Raw genomic sequence first — 25,986 nt, 5'->3', positions numbered from 1 at the left:
GAACTTTGCGTCCGCGACTCGCTCGATTCGACGCCTCTTTCTGGAAAGCTCTTCCAGCTTTTCCGTTCAACTAGGACATCTGTATCTCGCGTTGAATTATTATTTTTTGTCTTTTCCTGACGATTTGAGCTTAAAATCTCGGAAAATATCTCGCCGAGTTAACCTCGTTCTGTCTGGCCGTTCATGCCCGGAAAATTGAGAGCGCAGTATTCCAGTATTCAAATTCACGTCCAATTTCGCCCTGGAAGTAAGCTTTTATGATCGTCGCGGAATTCATTAGGACAATTAATTTATTTTATGCAGCGTAACAATGTCAATTTTGAATTCCTCTCGCGAGAATACTAAACGCGAATCAAAGACTGCGGATTCGCGACTAGCTTTTCATCTTCATTGTTTATTCTTATTGTGTTATTGTGTTGACGTAGCGGTTTCGAATAAAGAGGATTTATCAAGTTTGTTACTCTGGCTAGTTCAACGCCTGAGGCACAGTTCGAGTAAGAGTTGAATTTTTTTCTGCTATTCCTTGATTATTTTCATCGTACCATCAGCATCAAACTAATTCATGCTCAGGCGATCTTGTCGCAGTAACAAAACCAAACATTTAGCGTAATAATAATTTTAAAAGTGCCAAGGAAAAAAGGATTTTTCATTTCAAACTCGTATTGTAACAAACATCATCTCTTTTGCGATTAATTTGAATGTCGAGTAATTATCATTTATGCTCGTCACGAAACTCGTTCGGAAAAACAATTTTTCTTTTCGCAGCGGAAAAAATAAAATTGCACTTGTGATTGCCCCTGCGGGAATATTAAAACGCAAAACGCGACATGAAAACTTATCAGTTATGCGTCGTGGAAAATAAGAATCCACGCGTGAAAATCTGGCTGTCGACTATTCGGACGAAAATAGATTTGCTCGCTACATTTGCGAGTTGGCAGACGGATATCGCGCATTGTCGCGTAACGCGAAAAAAGAAAAAAAAACAATCCGCAATCAAGGGAGTCGAGAGGGAAACGAGGGAGACTAGGGCGACGAGGGAGACGAGGGAAACAAGGGAGTCGAGAGGGAAACGAGGGAGACTAGGGCGACGAGGGAGACGAGGGAAACAAGGGAGTCGAGAGTGAACAATAACGCAGCCCACAGCGGCGAGCGACGAGCGGCGATCGCTCGAACGACGCGGATCAATTTTGTATCGCACGAGCGAAACGCGGATCCGTGTATACGCGGATGGCGAGGATAAATATTTATCAGAATCGCAAAGGTGGACGAATCACGCTTTCCCGATTTCTTTGCCTCTCTGCTCCTCGGCGTACGACGAATGGTCCCGTTGCGGCTTACAAATGGCCTGGACGCCTAGTGATTAGGGGGGGGGGGGGGGGGGGCATGTCTGTATGCGCGCGCTCGATGAGTGGGAAGCGACAAGTTTTCGGATGCCATGCCTTGATTGATCGTTCGACTTCTTCGATGAATTAATGCTCATTGTTCGTTTCTTTTCCTCTTCTTTCAGGTGAGTGCCATCTGCTGCTGTCCCATTCCCCCTTTTGTGCGGCCGAAACGTCGTAAGTAATAATTCAGCCTACGAGTGGCATTTTTCTCGTTGCCTTTATTCCTCCCCATGAACGATAAACAGCGGGGCGCCAAGCTCATCTTAATGAGGTATCGCGAGAAAGTTTGGCATCTGAGTTGCGAATGCAGAAACGCTGATAATAAGTCGAACTACGCGGGGGAAAAGTTTCGCTCCGGCGATAGGAAAGGAAACGCGCGCAGGACGGAAATAAAAAGGAAAGGAAAAGGAAAAGGAAAAGAAAAAGAAATAGAAAAACGGAGAGTAACGGAAAGCGACGCGAGGATTAAAGTAATTTAAAGTGAGTGCCGCCGTGAACGTTAAAAGAGAAGCATAAGGCTACAAGGAAGAAGGGCAAGGACGGCAAAAGAGAAGCGAGAGAAAGGAATTACCAAGTTATAATAACGGAATAACGAGAGCCCTAGAGATGAATTCTCGGGGTAAACATTTGCGAAAGTTACGTAGCGTGGAGGTGATTAATTTCCGCGGCTCATCCGCGCTGCAACGACGTCGTTGGTCGACCATCGACGGGAGTACTCGTGAATTAGCGAGGCACCTGGGGACACCTCGGCTGCCTGTGACGCCTCGGGCTTTTCACTGAAAAATATACGTCTCGACAATCGGGGGATTATCCGCGCGCGAGCTCCCGTCGGCAAACGCGTTCGCGCGTCGAACGCAGACTCTTTCGGGGGAGAGCCGGAACGCGCGACGCGTGCCACGATCGCGTCGATCGCGGGACGTCTCTCGTTGTTTGCGCGGAGCTCGCGCGTCTGCCAGGTCTGAGAAAACGGAACATTAATAGCCGTCGCCGCGCCGGTTATGAAAAGGAAAAGAAGAGCGGGGACGCGGGACGCGGAAAAATTTGTTGAATGGCGCGCACCCGCTGAAAAGAAAATGGAAGCGCGCGAGCGAGGAAACAGCGTTTGCCGCGAGAGCGCCTGTCAGCGCCACGCGGCGCGTGCTGATTTACAGCGACTCGCAATCCAAACTTGTATATACACGTCGCTCGCGCCCTCGGCCTTTCTCAGTGGCACTTTTAGCGCCGCGCCGCCGGCGAACGGCGTTAAATTTTCTCCGGGAGCTCTCCGTCCCAGCTGGCGATCCGTCGCCGACGAGTTCGAATCGCGCGCGTCCAGCGAGCATCTCGGACGAGCGCGGCCCGACAAAGGTCTGAATTTTCCGCGCGAAATGTATTATTGATGAAGCGCGTAGCTGGCTGCCGGATAACGATATAAAATGGAAATGGGCCGCGGCGCTTCACGGAAATATTCAATTTGCTTAATGCCGTCGCCGCTGCCGCCTCTCCCTTTGTCCGGGCCTGCCGCTGCCTCTTGCACTTCCACTGCTCTCGCTTAAAATCTCCTTAGCTCTCGTCCCTCTCTTCATTTAGAATTCGATCGTAAAAAGCCAATGGTTATGACCTCCTGGCGCTCGCCTCCGCTTTTCCTTCCGCTTTCCCGTCTTTTTTCGCAGCGAGCTGCGGCCGACGTTGAAAGGGTTTGATTTTCAGTCGCTGGCCCCGTTCGCCTGCGCCGCGCGCGCCTCTTTATCGCCCGCGAGGATTTCGCAAAACTGATGCGCTCGCGCCGGTGTGTCTGCCAGCTTTCACGATGATTGAGAGCTGTGGTTTTGTCGGTCGGGCTCGTTGTGCTGGCGCGCTGGCTGGTCCGGCTTCGTTTTATGAAAATTGCAGGCTTGCCGGGAGCAGCGACGAGGAGCGCCAGCCGACGAGCCTCGGCCGCAAGGCGGAGAGCGACAATCGGCGACGCGGAGCTCGCGGCTGGCAAGTGCAATTAGCGCGGACCGCGGCCGCGGACGCATTCGCGCCGAGAAGCCCTTGGCGCGGCGACGCAGCCGGGCAACTCGATTACCGCTGGCGACGACGCAGAGTCCTCTCGAGACGCAGTCGATCGCAGTCGATCGCGAGCGGGGGGCCTAAGACGCCTATTTCCCGGGTATTCGTTTGCTGCGGGCAGAAGCGCTAATGGAAACGAACGAGCGCCCGGGATGAAAAACGCCAGCTGGCGAAAGGGCCGAATGTTTGCCAGAGTAATGAAATGTAGCGCGCGTTAGTTCGCTTGGGAAATATCCCGCAACAAGGGGCGCGGGAGCGCAAGCGAACGGGGGCAAGGCAAAAGGAACGAAGCGGCAAAAATAAAGGGCTTAATTGTAAGTCCGCGCGCGCGAGCTAAACGCAATTTCGAAATGTAACGAGGACGCGATGCCTTAATTAAGCTTCCTTCTTCAATCCCGCGGCCGGGAAGTAATTGGGCGAGGCGCGCGCGCCGCATTACGCTGATATAAAATCGCGAGCGATGACCGTGCGGCCAGGCACCGAGCTGCCTGGAATTACGCAGCCGGAGAGATAAGTGCGAGTTGGCGGCAACGCGTGCCGCGCTGTTTCGCTGTTTTCCCGTGTTCTCGGCCCTGGTTCGGCCGATTTCTCATCGCGGCGACCATTCGTCAGCCGTAACGCTCGAAGCGGAGAATCGCCGCGAATAATACATCAGGGCTTTATCGTCACCGCGGAACAATTAAGAAGGCAGCCACGAGGCTTAACGAGCCCATATTCCGTCGGTTCCGTTGGCACAGACGGCATCGCTGGCATATTAGAAGCCCATCGCGATCGTTGTCGAAAATTGATGGAAAGCGAATTCGCGGTTGGCAAGCAAGCGTTCTGGCAAAGATTCAATGGACGTACTTTCTTTTCTCTCTGGCTCTCTGGCTCTCTGGCTCTCTGGCCCTCTGCCTCTCGCTTTTAAATTACCACGGCGAGTAATTAGAGCCGGAGACTCGATTAATCCGTCGGGCGCCGAGGACGGCGCTAAAGTGCTCAGCATCGGGTGTCCGTGTCAAAGGACGACGCGAGAGAGCTTCTTCCTCGCAGGCAGCGGAGCTGCGAAGCTTCTCTTTATCTCTTCGCTACTTCTGACGCCGCCGCTCGGTTCTTCGCTTCGCCCGGCCTGCCTTTTATCGCCTTCGATTTCCCGCCGAAGGCAGACTCGGCATTGCGCTTGGCGCTCGTTGCCCAAATCAGCAAACAAATCGGACAGCCGAATCCGACTTTCGGGGAAAATGCTGGCGCATTCGGGCCGCGCGTCCGCCCTCGCTCCTGCCCCCGCGATCATTCGCGTTCGAGCGCCGAATAAAATTTTCGCGTGAGCGCGCGCGCGTCGACATAAATATGCATCCGCGGGGACTCGTGCGTGCGCATACCTATACAAACGTACGCGCGATCGCAAATCTCGCGGCGGCAATAAAGTGCGCGCCGCGAGCGAGAGCCCGGGAGAGACGCCATCCGCGAAAGCTCGAAAATCGCGTTTCCGCGTGCAGCTGCGACCGATGAAAAATTGGGTCCCCGACCGATTCGCTCGCTAACGCTCGGCCGAGTCCGTGTGTCGGGCGCTTACGCGACGCAGCGGCGCTTGCGTTTGCGTGGCGCGTCATTGGCTTCGCGCGAGAAAAGCCAGCGGCGAGCTCCTCCGACAATGCCAATCGAGTGAAAGCAGTACGCCGAGGAAAGCTCGCGGGTCGATCCAACGAACGGCGCCGGGCGGAAAGAGAGCAGCGCGAGTGGCGCAGTCTCCATCGTACTCGCGGAAGCCAAGGAGGACAGACAGAAGGGGAGCTCGATATAATGCGGATATCTATTACGCGGCCGTTTACGCTGGACGCCGAGGACGATCGGCGGGGCTACACACTTCACGCGGAATTGAGCTCTCATTGTGTCGATCACAATGGCTGGATTATGACGGCTTCGCGAGGAGAAAGATATAATAACGCCCGGGAGAGCCCAATCAGTCCGACACTCGGCCTATTCAGTACCTGGCATGCGTAGCAACTCCGATTCGTCCCTTTTTTTTTTTCTTTTTTTTCTTTTTTTTCCTTTTTCCAAGAGCATGCGGATGATTCTTTCGAGGGGCTCGCTCGTTTATTGCACGCTTGCTGCTTTTTCGATGACGAAGCCTGTTCGGAGGATTGGCTTGGTGGTACACGACTTGGCGACAACAAATTCTTGTCCAAGTGTTATTGGAGCGACCGGCTATTATTCTCTGAGTTTTTCAAATGTTTCAAAACAATTTATAAAGCAAACGCAGGAATTCTTGTCCCAACTTCCTTCCAGCAAGCAAACTTCGGTTTTCAGCCTCCTGTTGCTCTGGAAAAGAAAATGTCGCTCTATAAAGGACGATCGACCGAAAATTAATAGACGATCGTAAATGTGGCAATTTTCGAAAGACGAAAATCTAAATAAAAGACAACGAAGATGTTTGTCGTAAGAAGGGATAAAGTCCAATCGAGAATACGGTGGATTAATTTTCTGTCCGACTCCCTCGTTCTCTCCCACCCTCGAGTTTATCACTCTCGCGCTCGCCAAGTTTATCTTTCGTAAAAGCTGGTGCTCGTACACGTATGTACGTGCATCGGGTATTGCCGAATAAATCACGCGGACCGAGAACTCTAATTTCCTTAAGCCGTCGAACAATAACAAAAGCCTGCCGATTCAATTGCAAGACAGCCCTAAATCACCGCGGCGCAAGCTCTCATTTTGCAACTTTGCCAGCGCGCGACGCTTTCTTCGGTCGTTGGTCGCGCGCGCCTGATTGGAACTGAAGCGGGATCGTCGGAATCGGATGTACTTCGGTTGGCCGATGATGCATTGTCTCAACGAAAAACACTATAAATACGGAAGTAATAAACAAAAGTAGGCACGCGCATATCCGCACGGCTGTCGGGCGAGTCGCATCGGGCGCATTCATGAAAATGCACATATCAAATGCCAACTCCCGTCGGAGCGTATAATGTGTTCCCGATCTCTCCCGGGACAAGAGAGTCGACTTACCTCCATTGAAATTCCACCGCCCCTCCACTGCCGCTCGCTCGCCGAATATCAATCAATAGTCCTTATCTATCTGCCGCTGTTTCTCCCAAAGCCAACAAATCGCTTGTCTCGTCGAAATAATTATCCATCGGTGCGACAGTGCCCATTTCCTTACGTCAAACACGCGCGCACGTGGAGCGGCTGTCTGGAGTGCGGCAGCACCCTCCTTCCGAAAGATTGAACGCAGGAAATTTCACCGCCAGCGTGTGTTTACACGATTCGGACCGATGTTTCTCTTTGCGGAGGCGGCGGCGGCGGCGGCTCCGTTGCCTATTGCGTCTCTCTGGCGAGCGTGTCTCGGCTCGTTGCCCGGGTTCTCCCGGGTTCTCCCGGGATCTCCCGTGGAGAGCGCGACGCCACTGCGAGCCTCGCAGCGAGTGTGCGATCGGTCGCCGTCCGCGAAACGAGAACGCGCCAGTTCGAGTGCGTTTTCGGACGATATCGACTGCGCGCTCCGTTGCTCATAGTCATTGGTCGGCGTGTAGTTCGTCGACCATTTCAGCTGGAAATCACTAAGTCAAAACGCCCGAAGTGGAAACTGCGCGTGTACCCACATCGCCGTCGGTTGCTCGCTGCGCTCAAATCTACACACGTAGACTCTCTCTCTCTCTCTCTCTCTCTCTCTCTCTCTCTCTCTCTCTCTCTCTGTCTACCTATCTCCAGGTGTGCTATTATACACAGCTATGTAAATATACAAGCGCGTGTCTATATGCGCATGCACTTCCCTCCCGGCTGCTGCTGATGCTGCTGCTGCTATCCATTTGCGCGTCCGAATTTCCGACCTTCCTCGTGTGCCGTACTCAGCGCTTGCTTTCGTATTTTGCGTGCGTGAGACGCTTCGCCGCTTGCTATTCAAATTCGAAGAAAGCGGTGAGCTACTGATGTGCGTGTCCGTAGAAAGGAGAGAAAGCTTGCGACCTCAACGCTGATCCAAACTAGTAAAATACCTCGCAATGATAAACATTACTACCGCCCCCCCCCCGCCCGCCTCGGCAAAAAAGAAATGGGTACAAAAAGGGAGCCAGTCATTGACTCTTACGGAAGCTTGCAAATTACCATAGCCGATCGGATCTTCTGGGTCTATCATCCCTCTCCCTCTCCGAGTTTTTTTTATAGGCCACCCGCGCGCAGATCATCGTTTACGGGTCGATCGGGGGGGACCACGAGACGTAATGGTTCTTGATCATCTCTCTCTCTCTCTCTCTCTCTCTCTCTTTGACCGATGATTTATCTTGTACGAGAGCATATGGACATAGACGAGTTTTTATCTCAAGGGGGCGCAGAGAAGAAATGATTCTACCCACTGTTTAGCTAATGTACTTGATCAAAAAAGGATTTAGCCGACTACATCGTAGACGGTATCATTGCTATCGATCTGCCAGACCAAACACATCCTACTTTTTTATCTGATTTCTGTGAATGTGAACACAAGACAAAAACAAAAAGAAAAGTTTTTTCTCGTCGTCTGGAAATTTATCGCTTTCAATTAGTGCAACGTCGATATTATTTATGCAAATCCCAGGGAAATAACAATGGGGGAGGGGGGAGGGCGAGAGCGAGCGTAGTCTCATTAAAAAAGTACGCCGGATAAACTTGGCTCATATAATGGCGGAATTGCATTAGCGCGCGAAATACATTTACGACCGATTCCACTTTTGTGCGTGTCGCGCCTCCACGGCCCTCCGCGCGGAATTCGTACTTTAATGTACTTGCCGATGGGTTATCGAAAATTTATGATTTTTGCACGGCGCGAGGTCGGACAAATGGCTTTTTGGCGAAGAAAAAAATAGAGAGTTAAAAAGCTCCAAGAGCTTGCGAATTCTATTAAAGCCATTGAACCAAGCTGTGTTCTGAAGAGATTCGTAGAATGGAAATATAAATGTCGGAGCGAGCAAGAATTTGCATTGAAATAAGCAAGTTGTATACCGAATAGATCTGTAGGGGGGAAAATGTTTGTATTGCAACGTATTGCAAGCAAGACGGAAAATTTGTTGAAAAACACAGTATAGACTTTGCAAAAGGATAAACTTGGCGGATAACGGAAGAGACGGCGAGTAGGACTTTGGTGAATGACGAGCGCGTCCTTTTCAATAAAAATAGCGTTGAGAAGAGAGTCGAGAGAGGGGGTTAGCTCGGGGTGTAGCGAATAATTTACGGCATGGGTGTTGCCCACGCGTCGTCGTTGGATTAAGAGCGCGAGCGTGCCCTGACAACTGTTGCGTGAATAATGACGCGCTTTCAATTGGAACAATTGGCGTTCCGAGGAGAGCCAGAGAAAAAGCGGCGCGCGAAAATATCCGCTTCAACAAGTGGACTTTATAATGGATGATTGCGCGGGCGCCAATGGATTTGACGCGCCAGGCAACGACGCCCCATTGTAACGACAATGCGCGCCAGCCGAGGACTAATGGGCAAGCCTCGATCGCGCGCGATTCCTCGATACAGCGAGCTCCTTTGTGCGCGCGCTAATTTTTCGCGTCGCGGCTCGCGAGCCGAGCTGCGGAGCCGAGCGACGACAAAGGCCAAGTTTTCGCGAGCCGCGGATCCGCCGAGACTTGATTGGGCCCCCGTTGAAAAGCAGTGATTCACCGTTTGAGCGCCATGGAAATGAGATTGGAAGAAGACTGTCTATAGATAATTTCCGCCGCGAAGAATAATACAAACTCGCTGAACGGAAAGAGAAGGGGCACAACTGGAAAAGGATCCCGCCGAGAATCAGCGATCGGCTGAAATTGCGGCTCCTTCGTCTGCGTGCTACTGCGCTGCTGCTGCGGCGAGCGATAGGAAAAAGGAAGAAGCCGGAACGATAATCGGTAGGGAGGCAAAAAAGTGATTCGTCCGCTGGTGTAGCCGCCGGCGCCAAGTTTAATGGAAAAATTTTTCTTATCGCGTTCTCGAATTATTATTCTTTTGTGGTCCGTGTCGGAATGAATTCAATTAGAGCGCCGAGAGTTTTTCGCGTTTTAAACTTCTCGCGCTGATTGTTACTCTCCCTCTGCCACGAAGATTGCAAGTTATGGATTCGACAGAATGCGATATGAAATTTTTTTTTAATGCATATCTACTCGCGGAAACTCTCGGCAACTCGCGTATTTCAAGATTGATTTATCGGGCCGTTCGATTCGATCAGTTGAAATATTTTATATGACTGTTGGATTGATGGGCTCATGCCGTGATTTTGGAATGTCACTCGGTAGATTCCGCGATAATTGATCTCGAAACCCGGTTTATTCGTTCGGAAAGCGTGCCGTGAACCTTTTCGAAACGCGGACGGAACAAAACGAAAAACCTCGGAAGAGAAAAAGGGTTTGGGAAATTATCCAAGTTCGGTGTTCGAGCAGATGGCCGGTGCGCGTACGAGGGCGCGAGGAAGGAGGAAAAAAAGGAAGGAAAGAAAAGTCACGTGTGTACGCTCGCCACATATCACTTGGGTTACGCGAGCTCGCGCGGCCGCTAATCTGGCCGGGTCTCGTAAATTAGAAGCAGCTCCGCTCCGGCACTGGTGTACGGCTGCGGCAGCTCTTCCGCGCTTTATCAAACTCTCTGGATATGCTAACCGCCGAGTTCGCGCGCGCGTCTCTATGGTGTGTGTTTAGGCGCCGGCGCTGTAAATTCTCGGCGCTGTCTCTCCGAGCTTGCGGCTCACTGAATTTCCCGGCGCTCGTTGTTCTCGCTTTTTTCCTCGCCCGCGCTCTCTTCTCTCGCTGTTTATCTAAGACCTGCCGCCCGGGCGCTTCGCTAACCCCGGCTCCGACGTCTCCTCTCTTGCCCTTGCGACCGATGAGCATTTACAATCGAGATGTCGGCGCAAACAGCGGAAGTGCCGACGCTCCGCCGCCGCTAATTCGCCGCGGAAGGAGGCAGCTCTCGCTTGATTGTTTGCCCCCGCGCGCGCGCACACACACACGCGCTCGCGCTACAATTTCTCATCCGAAATGCAATAGAAGCTCGCTGCTCGCAGTCGCTCGCTCCGAAACTACTCGGCGCGCGTACACAGGCAGCGACGAAGCTCGCTTAATGCTGGGAATCGCGCGGATCAACAGGCGCGCCTCTCGTTCGAAACGCGGCCCAGTCTGTACGCCTGCCGCCTCCGCGAAAAAGCGCCAGTCGAAGCCGCAAGCCAAATTGAATTTGCGCGCGCTTGCGAGCGCAAATGGCTCGGAAGTTCCGCGAGTTCGAGTCCTCGCCGCGCGAGCGAGCGACCGGGCTATTTTTGGCCGGAAACTTCGTCCGACTTGCCGGCGCTGCCGCGAAGCCCGCTCGGGAAAGACTCGGTGATTGCGCGTCTTCTCGCCGCCCCGAGAGCCGAGAGGCGCGATAGTGTCCTGGCTCGTTTACGCGACCTTGCTTGGCACTGCCGGCTCGCCTTGACCGCGCTCCTCTCCGCTCCTCCGCGAGACGTCAGGCCGTAATTAGCTCGAGCCCCGTGGACGAGCCCCGCTACGTCGGACGGAGATTTAAAGGCTCCCGCTTGCCAGAGCTTCCAATCTCGCCGCACTCTTATTTCGCGGTCGCGCTCTCCCCCTTTTGTTCCCGCCCATCTCGAGGCATTCGCGCTTGATCGATTGCAATTAATGTCGTTCGGGCTTGCCCGCGCCTGCGGGCGACGCCTAATTATCGACCATCCGTCAACATTGTCGCGAGCGCGACGACACCTCGTCGCTCTTGGCGCTCTCGGGCTTTGGGGAGAAAAAAACGGCGTCCCGCGCGCACTCATCTGCGATCTCGGCTCGTAGCTGGAGGTACGCCGCGACTGCCGCTCCTTCGACCCTTGATGGACGTTATTGTTGCGGCGACGCAACAATAACGCAACGCTCGCCGTTGCCGTGCTCCGCGGCGCCGCAACCACCGCTCGGACTGGCTTGCACTTTGTTATCGCGTCGCGCGAAAAATCAATAGCGCAACTTGTTGCGAGTTCCGTCTGCGGACGCAGTAAAAAAGCTTTCTCCGAATTCGTCAAACCGTATTTTTACACCGCCGTGTGGAATCGATAATGCAAAAGCACCGTGAATAGTCGAGCAGATAAGCGTAAAAAACTTTTTTTTCGTTTTCTCTTTTTCTCGTTGAAATTCAATACTATTGAAAATTGCGCGGCGGAAAAGTTGGAGCGCTCTGTTATTTTATTGCGTATGTTTGCGCGGGTCCCTGCTTCCTTTTCTCCCGCACGCGGCACGAATCGCGAGCATACGGAGCGGTAAACAAATGGCTCGCGACCCGCGGATCGAAAAGCCATCTGCCCGCGGACTATTTGCGCGCGACGACTCGCGACAGATGTCGCTCGCCGACTCGCGAGAACGGCAGCGCAGATGCCGCGATTATAAGCATCGCGCGCGCCAAAGAACTGGTAATCCCGCGTATATCTATCCGCGAGTCGGGCGAGAGGAGGCGACGCGAGGGGTCTCGCGCGCCCGCCAAGGATTACTGCCAAATCCGCCACTTCACGGGGCGCCGTTCTCATCCTCGCCACGTTCCCTTTTCTCCGTTTCTCTCCCGAGAGCGTTTGAGGGAACACGGCAATTTCCTGGGAAATTTCTTAGCTCGCCGATCCTAAAAGCCGTGGCTTAACTTTCAAATCACTGCCTTTGTTCTGCGGCGCGCGCCCCGCTCGCCCCGCTCGCCCCACTCGCCGCGATTTAGGAACTTTTCCACGAGACCGCGCCTTCCTTTTCTTTCCTTCCTTGCCTCTCCTTTCGGTCCTATTCTGCCCAGACCGCTGTCGACCCATAAACTCGCCCGATCGAATCGTCCGTGGGAATTGGTCGAGCTCGCTCGTTTTACGCGCCGCCGTAAATACGCGACTACCAGGCTCGTTAGCGCGACCAGGCGAATCGCGGCTTTGTTTGCAACGGCGACCTACAGCGGGGCCCGGGGGTGGCGCCAAACTAATAAAAAGATGGAGGCCGCAGCGTCGCCTCGCTCATTGGCGATTCGGCGTGCGCTGGATAAACCGTCGCTTTATGCATTCGCCTAGCGACGGCTTCGGCAATTGGCGAGGGTTCGGGGCGCTGTTTTCGCCCGGCGCGCCCTCGCTCTGTTTATTCGGCGGGCAATTGTTGTCGCTGCGCGCGGCCCGCCGCGGAAAAACACTCGCTGCCTGCCGACGTGCCTCGCCGCTGCTCCACGGTAAACCTCTCGCTCGAGCCTTTTTTCCTTGTTTTCTCCGCGCGCCAGCCATTGGTTCGTCGTTTGCGTGCCTCTCGCCGCTGCCGCGACTCGCCTCGTCGCGCGATTTTCGAAGCCGAAAAAATAGGAGCGCCGGCAGGGGAGGGGAGCAGCTCGGGGATTCTCGCGACCCATACATCATCCTCGCCACGGTGTGGAATATACGTCGCGTAATGCAGTTCGCGCCACGAGGAAAGAGTCTCCGCTCCCTCGGAGGGAAAAAAATATCATGGCGCTTTTTTCGCTTAAATACGAAGAGTCGCGGGCCGTTTGTTTTTCGTTTATTTTTGTTCGAGCCGCCCGTGGGCGAGAAGCGCTCGATGAAGTAGAAACTAGACGATACGACAAAGCCAATTTTCCAAAGCCGAGTATATCGGCAAGCTGTCAAACTAGGGTGTTGATGATTGTGCCACTTTATCGTGTCCCGCAGTGCTGCCGCCGTATGCTCCGTTCGAGCGGGCAAAGACAACAACGCTTCGATAGCCAAAATGGCTTGAGATAATTCTCACGACTACGCTCCGTAACTCGCGTGCCAGAGTCCCTTTATTCTCCGCGTGCATTATGTACTCGTCCTTAATATGGCAGTTCGCCTCGTGAGAGCCAAGTAGCACGAGTTTTCTTAGACGTTTGTCAAACTTATTCACCTCTTTTGCGGCTTTGAATACACGTATACAATAGCATTAAAATTTTGAACGCATATTAATTGACATTTTAATTTCGCGTTGTGTTTTGCCCCTCGTACAAGTTCACTAATTTATTTATTTTAACTTTTGCATTTTGCTCGTTGCAGATTGAGATTTGATGCGAATTACATTTCTTTATATCGGGATATACGAAAAAAAATGTTACGTAACTACTGCTGAAGATTTAACGGATTTCACCCAAATTACGTTCGCATTAGTATACTGAAATACTTGTCATTTAGTTATATTACAACTTGAATCGCGAAAAATTTGCTGGTCAAGACGAAGGACTCCGATCACCAAAATGTATTTTAAAAACAATACGTGCTTATGAAAAGAATTTCAACGGTGACAAGAAAAAGACTGAACATACACATCCCCGTTTTTCAATTACACTTTGAAAAAAATACTAGTTGCAATTTTTTATTTAAAATTTCGAAGCAGGTGATTACGTAATTCCTACATTTTAGAATGGTTATGTTCTGTTTGCGCCAGGTTCAATTAATCATGGCACTTTGCAATACAGTACGACAGAGAAAAAATTGCAATCAATAATATCATACAGCAGATTGGATAGACGAAACTACATGAATTTTTTTATCAGCTTGCTCTACAGATCGCATTGAATTATTAAAACAAGCCTACAAACGACACCTAGCGTTCACCTCCGATATCGTAATTCTCATAAAGTAATTTTTCTTTTTTTGCACTCTTCACTTATTTTTCATATTTTTATTTGGACACTCGCATATAATCCTCGTAACATCCAAGCTCTGAGCGCGTATCAATCATCGCACAGTAATCCCACACGGCGTCTTTGATCGTCACGTCCCACTTTGAGAAATTAATGCAGCTATTCATCATAAAGACGAATTTAATGATTCTAGTTAGCAGGCGATAAAGCATCGAAGTGTGCATATGTGTCCAGCGCGGATAAATCAATGTCGGTAATTAAGTGAGTCTCCGGCAGCTGATAAACCACGCTCCGAACTCGCGCACACATGTAAACGAGCCGCGCTCGCGATAACGATGCGAAATTGAGTTTATTAAAATGAAAATTTAATCGAAATCAAAGCACCGTAGTGCAGGTTCCCCAGCCTCCCATCTCTCTCTCTCTCTCTCTCTCACTCGATAAATAATCGGCGAGCTCGCGCTCAAAGCGCAGCACGCAGCGCCTCGTTAAATTTATCGCCAAGGTAATTAAACGAAAATTTACATTACAGCCCGGCATGACAAAGCGTCTCTTGATTTTACGGGTAAGTAGCATCGTTGCACTCGTATGGAATCCTGGCCGCTCGGCTGTGCAAGGAGATCGAACGCTCGCGCGCGACTTGGCTGCGCCGCGTTCCCGAGTCGCGTCATCGATCGTCTTCTTTATCCTCCAGTCATCGTCGGCGACGTACAGAACGCCGGAAGCTCGCCAGGAGAGACACTTGCCCGGCTGGGATGTCGCGCGGCACACAATCAGGCGATAAGCCGCCCGAAAGAAAGGACACACCCGAGCCTCCGCCTCCTCGTCGTCACTCTCGGCTTGCCAGAGCGCTGGCAGGCACTCAGCTCACGTCCGGCGCGTCTGCGGCCCCGCGTCCGAACCACAATTATTTTCGGCTTAGGGACGCTGTCGCGGTGTCCACGCGAGCCTGCGCGTGTGTACGTGTGCCGCGGATTATACACTGGACTACGTGACGCGCCGCTATAAATGATTTCTAAGCGTGACTTTTTATTTCGCGCCACCATCCACCCTCGCTGCCTGTGACGGATGTCGACCGTACGTCACTCCACTTTTTCCCCCTTTTTTGTTGGCGCCTGGCAAATGGCGCGTGTAAATGTCGATCGTATTTTGCTCTCTCTCTCTCTCTCTCTCTCTCTCTCTCGCAGACACGCAGTCTCGGCCAGAAGCAAAAGCGACCTCGCTGAAAAATTCAGCGAGTTTACACGCGGATAGCGGAAAAGAAAAAGGAGAAAAGAAGAGTCCCGCGTGGCTGCGGGGTGCGGATGACGTGGTCAGTGCAGCGATCGCCTTGGCGTTTTCATTCTTCTTTCTGCTCCTCGTTACCTTAGTACGAGTAACATCGATCATCGGGGACGGCGCGCGGGAAGTCGGCGCGACTCATTTTTCACCAATTTGCGGACACGGGCGTTATGCAGGCTAATTCGTGCGATCTATCACGAGCCCCCTGCCCCACCCTCTCCTCGTCGCGATGATTTTTCACGACGGCGACGCGCCGAACGCACCACGTCCCGCTCCTTTGTCCGAGTGTATTAAGAGCTCGTCCATCTCTTTTCACGAGGATTTTTTTAATGCGAAATTATGTTTTCGCCGAGTGACAGCTTCTTTTCCGAGGGAAAGCCGGCCGGGGGACTTGTGCAACGATCGAGTGCTAGCGTTCTTTTTGACCTTCGAGACGTGGAAAGATTTTCGCGAATCTAACTGCGGCTGCAACGAGGCGTTTATTGGTTCTTTTTGAGTGGCGTCGAGGAGGAAGAGAAAAGCTCCTCGTCGAGCTTATACCTTTGCGCGAGATCGAAATTCGGGAAAAAGCTCGTATGCTCGTTAGTAGGAAGGATTCCGCGAGCCCTCTCCAAGTCGCGTTCGTGAGAAAAGGAAAAAAGGCGGGGGCACAAAAACGAGTGTGCTCGGTCAGCTCGGTCGCCTCGCATCTTTTTCCCTTGCTCTTCGCCGCGGACATTCACGCGTGGAATTTTGATTTCTAGCCGGATTAGCACGCTAATGAGTTTATCGACGAGAAGAGAGCCTGGTCGGAACAAAAACCAGCGGCGACGAAGCGAGAAAAGAGGAAAAGTCGAGGCGGTCTAATTAGATCAATGCCTTAATTAAGCTGGAGTTAATAAAGGCAGGTTCGAGAGTGCGAGAGTGCGCGGCTCGAAAGAGAGCCTGGTTGGAGTTGTTCTGGCGCCGAAGCAGCGAGTCATTGTGCGCCCGACGTCGGCTCGATTCGACTTTTCTATTCTGCGCTGCTCGACGATAATCACGCCGTGGGGGGTCGTCGGTTCGATGGGTTGTTTTTCGGAAAAACTGCCGTCCTCGTCGGAGCTGCTCGTACGCGCTCGTCTCGGTCCGCGCCTCCTCGCGACTTGGAATCGGGCGCCACGACTCGCGGGGACCAAGCCGGCAAACTAGGCGATTGATGCCGAGTCGCGACGGCTAATTAATAAACTTGAGGCGCGCGCGCCAAGCTTGACGGATTCCGAGGGATAAATCGCGCGCAGCTGCGTCGCGTAAAATCCGCGCGCCCATTAATAATCCGCGGCGAGAGAGGCACAACTCGATTCCGAACTAATTTTCGCGGAATCCTCCTCGCGCCCGACAATCAACGAAACGACGCCTTCCGCCCGCTCGAGAACGCTACAGCGGGGAATATCTGATTTCTCTTAATTAAATAACCCATGGCCCGGATTCTTTTTTTATCTCCTTTCTTTCCTTTTTTCGCGAGCGCGCACAAAGAAATTCAGCCCTAGGATAAAATGTCGATTTAATTAGAGATAACGCGCGGCGTGGTTCGGGAGGGCTGGGGAGGGCTGGGGAGGAGGTCGTAGCGGCGGCGCTTTTTCGCAAATTAAAAGAGCGCGCGTGCCCTTTGTCGCGGCGGATAGTTTTTCAGCTGATTAAAATCCGACGCCGGGCAAGGACAACAGAACGATTCGTCACGAATTGCCCGGAACGCAATAATAACGCCGCGCTTCCTTCGTCTTCGCTCCAGCCGCGCGGTTCTTGCTCTTATTTCTCGTTTTTTTTTCCCTTTTCTTCTTTCTTTTCATTTGTATGAAAGCCCAGAGACGCGCGCCACGCGCATAAATCGTCCGCGCGAATCCGAATGTGAAATATCGAAACGGTGCGACGCCGCGAAGGAAATTCATTATTCCCCGCTTGTATTGCATTATCCGCTCGGCGAGTGGGAAGAAGCGCCGCCGCTCCTCCTTTTTGCCTCGGACGCGAGTTATCGCCGGGAGGGATTACGCGCGCGGCCTAATCCGGCTAATTTGTCAGCAGTCGCGGACGAGACGCGCGCTGAAAAAGCTGTCCAATTAAGCGCGCGAAAAGTTCGCGCCGGCGTAATCGCGCAAATTGCCGAGAGCCCGCGACGGGCGTCCGCCGATCGAGAGCTCGCGGCAGGCCACGCTGGGCGAGGTTCTTCCAGCGACTCGGCATTCTCATCGGCCGACGAGCTTTCGCCTACGACGAAGGCAGCAGCGCGTACGCGTGCAACTGGCATATGCACGAGAGGGACTCGCGCGCGAGTGGCACTCTCTGCACAATGGCCGCTGATGCCCATTGTCCCGCTCGCGTTCACCGTGCTATTCGCCGGTGCGTGGCGAATGCCGCTCGCCGTCTTATTAGCCCGATAAACCAGAAACTTATGATTTTAATGAAGCAAGCGCCGCTAGTGCAGCGCTCGGCAGCGATAATGTAATCCCGCAATTAAGAAAGCACTTTGGCCGAGAGAGCGCAGTCGGACAATAAGGAGCGCCCGAGAGAAGGAAAGGAAAATTCTTGGTCGTCTGCGAAATTATCCTGTACACGCGTGCAGCGCGCGGCGAGCTAATGAAAAACCATTATCTCGAGGATGCCCTTTTCTTTCTCCCCGGGTGGCCCTTGCATTATTAAAATCCCCGAGCTTTTTTCTCCGACTCCTCGTCCCCCCCCCACCCTTTGCGCCTCCTCAAAACTACGAGCTCGCGCGTGTCGCGCGCCAAAGCCGTAGGAGATAATCGCGCCTACGAGCCTCGTGAAATTCAACGAGCGCGACCGAGGCTGCGCCCGTGAATTTCGTCGGTGACTCTTGGCCCGATACACCCCGACCCTCCAAGCCCCTCTCTTCGAGACTACGCCTTTTATTCCGCTCGTTGCGATTTCATTTCGCTAATGAGACGGCCTTTCGATATTTCTGGACAATTTCTCGGGTTTTTTCCCTGGCACTGCGACGTGGGAGCGGCATCTACCGGCGCGTTTCACAAAGGAGGAATCTCGTCCGGAACGCGCAACGTTCAGAGAGAGAGAGAGAGAACAATCAACGACGATCACGCCTACGTCCTGCAGCCTTGAGGCCATTGACTGCGGCTCGCGTGTCCGCCGAACGAGCCGCCCTCTCGCGCAGTCTCGGAGCCCTAGAATGTCAGCCGGGCTGCGCGTACGCGAAAGGGAAGCTCGGTTTTTCAATACACAGCGAAAGGGATCGCCGAGGACTCCTTCCCGTCTCGCGTGCGCGCTCAAACTTCTCTCTCGCAGTCTTCGCCAAGGCGCCCGTTCCTGCCCCTTCTAAGTCGCTAAACGGAGACGGTACGACGAAAATTTATCGCGTCGAGCTTCATTTCGACGCAGTCTCGCTGGCGGACTTTATTGCCGAACGCCGAGCGTCCCCCTTACTAGCACGTGCACTTTCCCCCCCGGTCCGAATTAGACTCCAGCGCGCTGAACGACCAACTACATATCGCTTCGTTCCGAGAATCTTAACAACAGAGTTAATAGCGAGCCATCAGCCGCAGCATAACGCCAAGCCAAAGAAGGGAGAGAGCCAAAAGGCAAAGAGAGAGAGAGAGAGAGAGGAACTTGATAAAAAGAGAGAAACGAGAGAAGCGACGCTGCCTCGACGCAGCAAATTGCAAGAAACAAGGAGACAGTGGAGATGGAGTTGGTCGACGGAGCTTGGGCAAACCGACAAAACCCAAGCTGGTAACGACGCTGGACGTGCCTTGTCGTTTTTGCTCGCGCGCAGGACAGCCCTTTTCCACTCTGACTTTCGCGCGTTCAGCAGAAAAGCGGCGGCGGCAGCGGCAGCATAAGTGCTCGCGCGCAGAAATTAGTTGTCGTCCGCGAGCTGCCTTGACACGAATGGAAAGAGAGAAAATAACGCGGCAATTCGTCGCAATCAGTCGTCATTTGCCTCGGCTTCCGGATGCCAAGAAAAAAAGTCCACGCGCCAACGTTAACGCGAGCACTGCTCGTCCGACGCTCGCTCAGCGATGTGCTGCAAAACTTTGCTCTGCCTGCTGCTACTCGCGGCTGCCGGCTGTTTGCCTCAGGTGAGACTTTTATTTTGTTTCGCGGCAGCGATGCACCTTCAATTATTTCGCGTCGCGCTGTTGAAATCCGACGTGAAATCGATACGCCAGTCGCTCGGCTCGTAACTCGAAAAGCACAGACGCATCGGTCGACGTGCAGCGCAATATCCATCATTTCGAACTGGCCATTTATAACGAAAGAGCATCGCACGATGCTCGTTGCGCAACGCCGAACGACCTACTCCACTCGATCGTCGTCCTCTTTGGCGTCATTATTCTCGAATCGTCGAAAAGTTGAGGAGAGAGGTGGTTCCGACGGATGTGCGACGAAAATTGCAGACACTCGGGAAGCCGCAGGACATCGCCGGCAAAGCCGACCAGATTTTCGACGCGGCTCGGCAGACGGTGACCGACGTGATTGGCGTGGCTCAGACCGTCGTGAACGGCGCGATAGAGGCCGGCAAGAACACCGTCGTCGGCAACATCAACACCGTGCAGAACGGAGTGAAATTGGCCGTCGACACCGGGCGCAACGTTATCGCCTTCGCCGAGGACACCGTGCTATCCATGCTCAACGGTACTGCCAGTAACAATAGAGGCCCGAGACATTGGCACGCCAGCCGACTTTCATAAGCTTCATCGATCTACTGAAATTTTACTATTTTAGGTTTGTCACCTAGCAACGCCGGCTCGTAGTGCCTGCGGGAAACTTTCTGAAAAATTATGTCGTCATTTCGAATTCACATCATACAGACAGCCTGTGATTCGTGGCTGCTTCATGTTTCATTCAGAGCCAATTGGACATATCACGACCATTTGCAAATGCAATATTCACTGCACGTTTGACGAGCGCCTACCGACTACCTTTCAGCAGGTGAAAAAATTCCCGCTCACGCCATTTGCTTTCATATCTTTGTATTTCATCGCTCAAAAATAAAAGGACAAAATTAATTGTAAACACACACCAGTCGTTAGCTCTCATTCGTTCGCCCAGAGTCTCGTCGGCATGCACCAAGCATCACGCAAACTTGAGCGGACGCAGCGTTTTCGAGTCCTTCCTGCAGCTACCGCGTACACAGCTATTGTTTGTATTTGCGCGAGAAGCGCCGAATAACGATGAAACACTGTGTACCAAGTTTGCGCAGCCGATGACGAATAAATGTCGCTGAATTCGCCGATGAGATCGGTATTCATGAAATTTCAAAGTATAAATGGGCACATTAGAAAATTTCATCAAAAACTCAGCCCGAAGAAAAACACTTCTTTCCTTCCTCCGCCTCCGCCTCCGCCTCCGCCTCCGCCTCCGCCTTCGCCATAGTGTTCGCGCGACGACCGAGTCAGCAGCATTCAAATTGCCATCTTTACAGATCGAACATTATTTCAGTCGCAAGTTCAAGTTTCTCCGATTCGCCCCGTCGAGTAGAGCCCGCGCCAACTCCTGGAAAGTTCTCATCGGGACGAGACAGGAGGGAAAAAAGACGGCGAAAGCGAGTCGCTGCTGCTCCCTTTTCGCTCATAGAAATCTCGAAGCGCCATTACGCAACGGCCCATTAGCACTTGGGCATCCAACTATTTAAACACCATTAGCCATCGCCTCTCCAAATTGCAGACACTGCGAGGACGAGAAAGAGGGAAAAAAAGAAGGAAAGAACGCAGCGAGCACGAGAAAGAAAGGCAGAAGTGTAATGATTTACAAACAAGCGTATCGCGCGCCAATTATTAATTCATCGCGTCCGGAGCCAGCGGGACAATGAAGCAGTTCGCGCGTGCTAGTTCGAGTATGATTTTTGTTTGCCCACCCCTTTCCCCCGTTTTTTACTATTTCGTTTCTTCGGGGCTGCTGAGTGGCTATTGAGAACGAATAGACTCTCAATGTCGCCCGACCGATTTACTCGAGTATTTGTTTTTGCTGAAAGCCAACTCGTCCAGTATTTTTTCCTCTTTCCATCGAGTTTATAGTTTCATGCGCATACGTGCCATCTATTGGGGTTCTTTCGCGTATTCTATCTTCACCCAATTCTGTTGCAAGATCACGTTTTCCGTAATTCACGAATTTTCGATCACTTTATTGACAAACTTTCAATGAAAATATTTAAATGTTTCTAAAATCCAACCAATACGATGTTGAGCAAACGAAAATCGTTTCCAGTGATAGCATTGACACTATTTTTCAAACAGCTTCTTTATTCGTTTTTAGATTATCAGCCAGTATAATGCCAAATAAATTGACTTGTTCCGACAATCAACGAACGCTTCCAGTCTTTTCAAATGAGTGCTTAATAATTATTTTTCATTCCACGAAATGATCTGACGCGCAGCGAGTGAAGTCTTGTCAAAAATGTTGATTTAAAAAAAAAAGTTATTTCTCGCCAACAATTATGCAGTCGGACAAGGATCGCCTGTTTATCAAATGCCCCTTTTCCCGACAGATGTTTGGCTTGCTCGAGAGGTGCAGATGCGCGCACGAAAGAGGGAGTTTTTAATTTACTTTCTGGAAAATTCACAAAGAAACTTGGCCAGAAGTTTATACCGCGCTGGCTTGCTCGACTCTATATCTCCGACATGCAGCGTTGTGCTCGCTCGCCTTAATGAGAGTACATTACGCTTTCGCCGGCAATATAGAGTCTCCGCTCGAGAACTTGATAACAGGATGATTAAGCCACTACTCGCGGCAGTGTTGTTCCTGAAAACCAGCAAATCAATGGAGCGCACTCCGCGAGTGTTTATCAAAGCGCCCTCGCCCCTCTATTCTCTCAATCGGACCGCGTGCGCGTTTTTATCTTGTCGTGGATTCACCGAGATTCAACGCGGCCGAGGGCGCACTCGGGAAGCCGCGCGCTCGCGACGGCAATGACGATAGCGCGGACGGCGCCTCCGTGCCCGCTGCGACGACGAAGACGTATCGCGAAGCGTCGGCGAGCTCGCCACGCGCAATCGCGTCGTCCGCGAGAACCCATGTCCCGCCGAGCGCGAACCCTTCGCTTTCGCGGCATCGCGCCAGCCTCGGCATGTTCAGCGGACTCCGGGCGGAGCCCGAGGGAGCGAGCGCGAACGGAAGAAAGCAAATGCTTGGAGGCGCAATAAAAGCTTATCGATCGCGCGCCGGCGTAATTAGCCCCTCGACGCGAGCGAGGGCTGCCGAGAAAATTGACAAACTAAGTGTGAAATCGAAATGCTCGAGCGCCATGGGCGCGCGACCCGCGAGCGACTTTAATCACCCATTTTCTTTTCCTCCGACGAGAAAATGGGCGACGCGAGCCTCGTGCAATTTAATAGAGGCCGCGCGCGTCTTCGCGGCGAAGGAGCCGCTAATCCATGGACGGACAATTCTTATACGTTGTGCTTCGCCTCGTCTGTGCAGTCTCCACGAGGCGGCTCGTTAGCATTGCAAATGGCGTTACGCTCGTAAACACGCTGTACGCTCGCGCAGAGGGGGTGCTGTTTATTAAGCAGGCTCGATTTCGCGCTGGCGGCGGCGACGACGTCGGTGAAAGTATCGGCTCGCGGTACGAATTCTCTCTTCCATTCCGACCCGGGCAGCGCTCGAAAACGTTGCACGTCCGGAAAATTCCAGCGTCCCTCCTGCTCCCGTTGTCGCTCGAAGGAAGCCGCCGTTCGGACCTTTATTAGAAACATCAATCGACGAGACGGGAGCACACAGCGCCGGCACGAAAATTGCAGGCTCGCCAGAAGTTAAACGCGACGGGGCGAGTCGGCTGCGGCGCAAAAGAGAGCTAATTACTACGCTTCTCTCTCTATCTCCCGCGAACCTCATAAAGCGCCGTCGAAATTAACCTGTTACGTCCGGGCCGGACGCCGGGAAAAAAGAAGGAATCGATGAAAATTGCACGCGCGAAATGAGACTCGGGCTCTGCCCACGAAAATTGTACCGCGGAGGGACGCCGAGAATGAATAATACGGCCAAGTTCGCGGAGGGCTGATATTTCAAGTTGGCGAAATAAGCCGGCCGGCTCGGATAATGAGCTCGCGTCCTAATAATCATTTCTCACGGCTCGGCCGCGCCCCGGGAAAATCGCGGTTTCGCGCTGACTGCGCATCGGCAAACGAGCGCGACGCAGGCTCGACGACGCGCGCCCGGGCAGAAGAAATCGTAGTTGCCCGCAGCGCGAGCGCCAACTCAAACGGCGAACTTGGCCCGGGCCCGCGGGGAGCGCGCCCGGAGCAAACTCGCACGCCGTGCAAAGCCGGGCGTATTGCACCTCGTCGTTAAACTTCGAGGGCCGTGTACACGGCGTTGAAGCTCTGTGCGGCTTTCGCGGCTCGAGCGCGCTTTAGGCTCTTTTCCGTCTGCGACACTGCCGAGCGCATCTGACAATTCAGTTATCAATGACACGGTGAGACGCGCCGCGCCAAGAGGTCGGCAGAGGTCGGCGCGTCAGAGAAAACAGGTCCATCCGACGAGCCACGCTGTCGGATTTCTCTTGCCACGGGCTTGCGCGCCCCATCGACCGAGTCGAGCGCCAGCCACTGGGATTTTTGCTCGCCGACGGCGCTCGCTCGTTGGCAACTGCCAAATTGAGTGTGAGAAACGACATGTTTAGCGTGTTCGATCGATCGAGCGTAACGCGACTCGCCGATGTCGAGCTCTTAATAAGTCTGAAATGTCCGAAAGAAGCCGCCCGACCGTTTGCCGTACAACGAGGCCGCTCGAATGCAGGCACCGATACGAATAAGCTCATCGAAAGGCAGCTCGCCGGCAGGCCGAGGACAGGCGAACGCGAGCCAGGCAACGAAGAGCGACAAGGGCTTGGCCTCGTTAGCGTCGGGGCGTCCACGGCGTCAAGCCGAATTTAATGCAGCGCTCGCGCGTACTTTTTAATTTGGCCAACGGCCACTCGCGCGCTTCATATTTCACGCGGGCTATTTCTCTCCCTCGGCCCTCGCTTTTGCGCGCCGGAACAGTCACGTAAGCCGGATGCGACGTACGTGACTGAGAAAGCTTCTATTGGATTTTTCCGGCAGGAAATTAGCCTCATCGATAGCTCGCTCGCTCGCTCACCCCCGACCAGTCGCAGTCACTGTTATATATACACGCCGCGTAGCCAGCGAAAGTGCGGCATGTACTAATCCACTCCATTATAATCTCCAGTGAAAGAGAGAAAGGGAGCGAGAGGGGGAGAGAGGCGGAGAGAGGGAGAGCGTCCGCAAGTTCGAGGCAGACTTTGAAATTCGATTTCCTCGCGCGAAAAGCTGGCCGGACCCCTTCCTCCTGCTCGTAGCCGGATATTAAGCCTGGATGCGTGCGTACGCCAGAGAGAACATCAGCGCAAAGCAAAACTGCCAACTGCGCCGGCGGATGTATTTTACGCGGCGAGCTGAGCGTGATACCGTAACGTTGGCGCGCTTTCGCGCGTCGAGATCGACGCGAGCGCGAACGACGAGAAAAAACATTTGGCAACGAAAGTAGTTTGTCACGAGTGCGCGGGCAGCGCCGTCGCGCATAAGTCTGCGGGCCACCCTAGAGTTGCCAGGAAAAGCGCCAGCGGTTGGCCGATTGTAAATCACGCGGCGCGGACTCGCGGATTAATGCCGAATGAGCCGCGCGCCTGACGCGGGGCATTAGCCGCGCGCGCCGAACGTTTACCAAACTACGGCGCATTTATCGTTTAATCGAAAGACAAACAGCCCTGACAATCGCTGATCCTCCCTTCGTTCTTTTTCAAGGGGGCACGCGAACAAGCTCACCCCTTTTTTTTGCTTTTTTCGATTGATGCTTTGGACGCGTGGGTGACCGTGCGCTTCTCGGCGAGCGACGCCCAAAAACAATTGATCGAAACGTAATTTGCGGCGTCCAACGAAATAACGCTGGCAATGGAAGGCAAACTTTTTCTCCGAGTAAAATGCGACGCGATGGTGGAATGTAGCTTGCTGAAATCAAGTTACCTCGCAGAAAATGTTTCATTTTCAATCAATGTCTTTGCTTCAAGCAAGAAAAACAAATTTTACAACCCTTTAACATGACACTTTTTAACTTATCGCTTTAATTATTCTTCGTCAAATAAGGAACGTCGATGATTAAGAGTAGAACGCAAGCGAGAGATTTTTCGCGGTCAAGTACAATATCGCAAAATCTAGGGTGGAGAGTAAGTGCATCGCCACACAATCAATCGTTCAATCCGTAATAGCCGATTAATTGTTAAAAGGCAAGATCGTTCGTCGCGCTAATGAAGAGTCCGTTTGTAATTGAAGCTGCACGCGTCTGTTGTTACAGGTGACATAAAGGTGAGCGTGATGGTACCGAAGGAAGCCGAGCTGAGCAAGTCGGCAAAGCTCGAGTGCAATTGGAAGCTCAACGGCAACGCCAGTCTCTATTCCGTCAAGTGGTACAAAGACGAGTACGAGTTCTTCAGCTACAATCCCGACAACCGCGACAATACCATCACTACTCGGATTCTCAATGGAGTCGTCGTCGATGTAAGTAGCCTGCTGCATCCTCTATATACCGACACTGTCTGTGAGCCACACGAGAGCTCGCGAGCATGCAGCTTGTTCGGTGAGTGGACGGTCAATTTTATCGTCGCGAAGGGCCTGCACGCGAATCCCCGGTTCCGCAGCAACGTTTTTTGATCGATGCGCGGGTACGAGAAAAAATTGGACGCGCGCTGTACGACACGCAACGGTAAAAAGACCTCCGCGAAAAACAAAAGGAAAACAAA

At 52.8% G+C, this 25,986-nt stretch overlaps 1 protein-coding gene across 2 annotated transcripts in view; it reads left to right on the top strand.

The window, feature by feature from the left end:
- The window catches only part of LOC131667239 (uncharacterized), a 60,542-nt gene that overhangs the window by 12,354 nt on the left and 22,202 nt on the right, over window positions 1-25,986 (top strand). Inside the window, exons 1-2 of one of the 2 annotated variants that reach the window (XM_058940538.1) lie at window positions 19,136-19,330; window positions 25,542-25,744. In XM_058940538.1, the coding sequence (XP_058796521.1) occupies window positions 19,204-19,330; window positions 25,542-25,744 (330 nt within the window). In that variant the 5' untranslated portion in view covers window positions 19,136-19,203. Of the gene's footprint in view, window positions 1-19,135; window positions 19,331-25,541; window positions 25,745-25,986 lie in introns of those variants that run through there. The other variant, XM_058940539.1, reaches the window with a different exon arrangement.

Source organism: Phymastichus coffea, unplaced genomic scaffold (assembly GCF_024137745.1).
Source record: "Phymastichus coffea isolate CEN01 unplaced genomic scaffold, Cenicafe_Pcof_1.1 PCOF00063, whole genome shotgun sequence".
In the NCBI taxonomy this organism is placed as follows: Eukaryota; Metazoa; Arthropoda; class Insecta; order Hymenoptera; family Eulophidae; genus Phymastichus; species Phymastichus coffea.
Note: the sequence above shows the minus strand (reverse complement) of the source record. Positions and strands in the feature narration are given on the sequence as shown.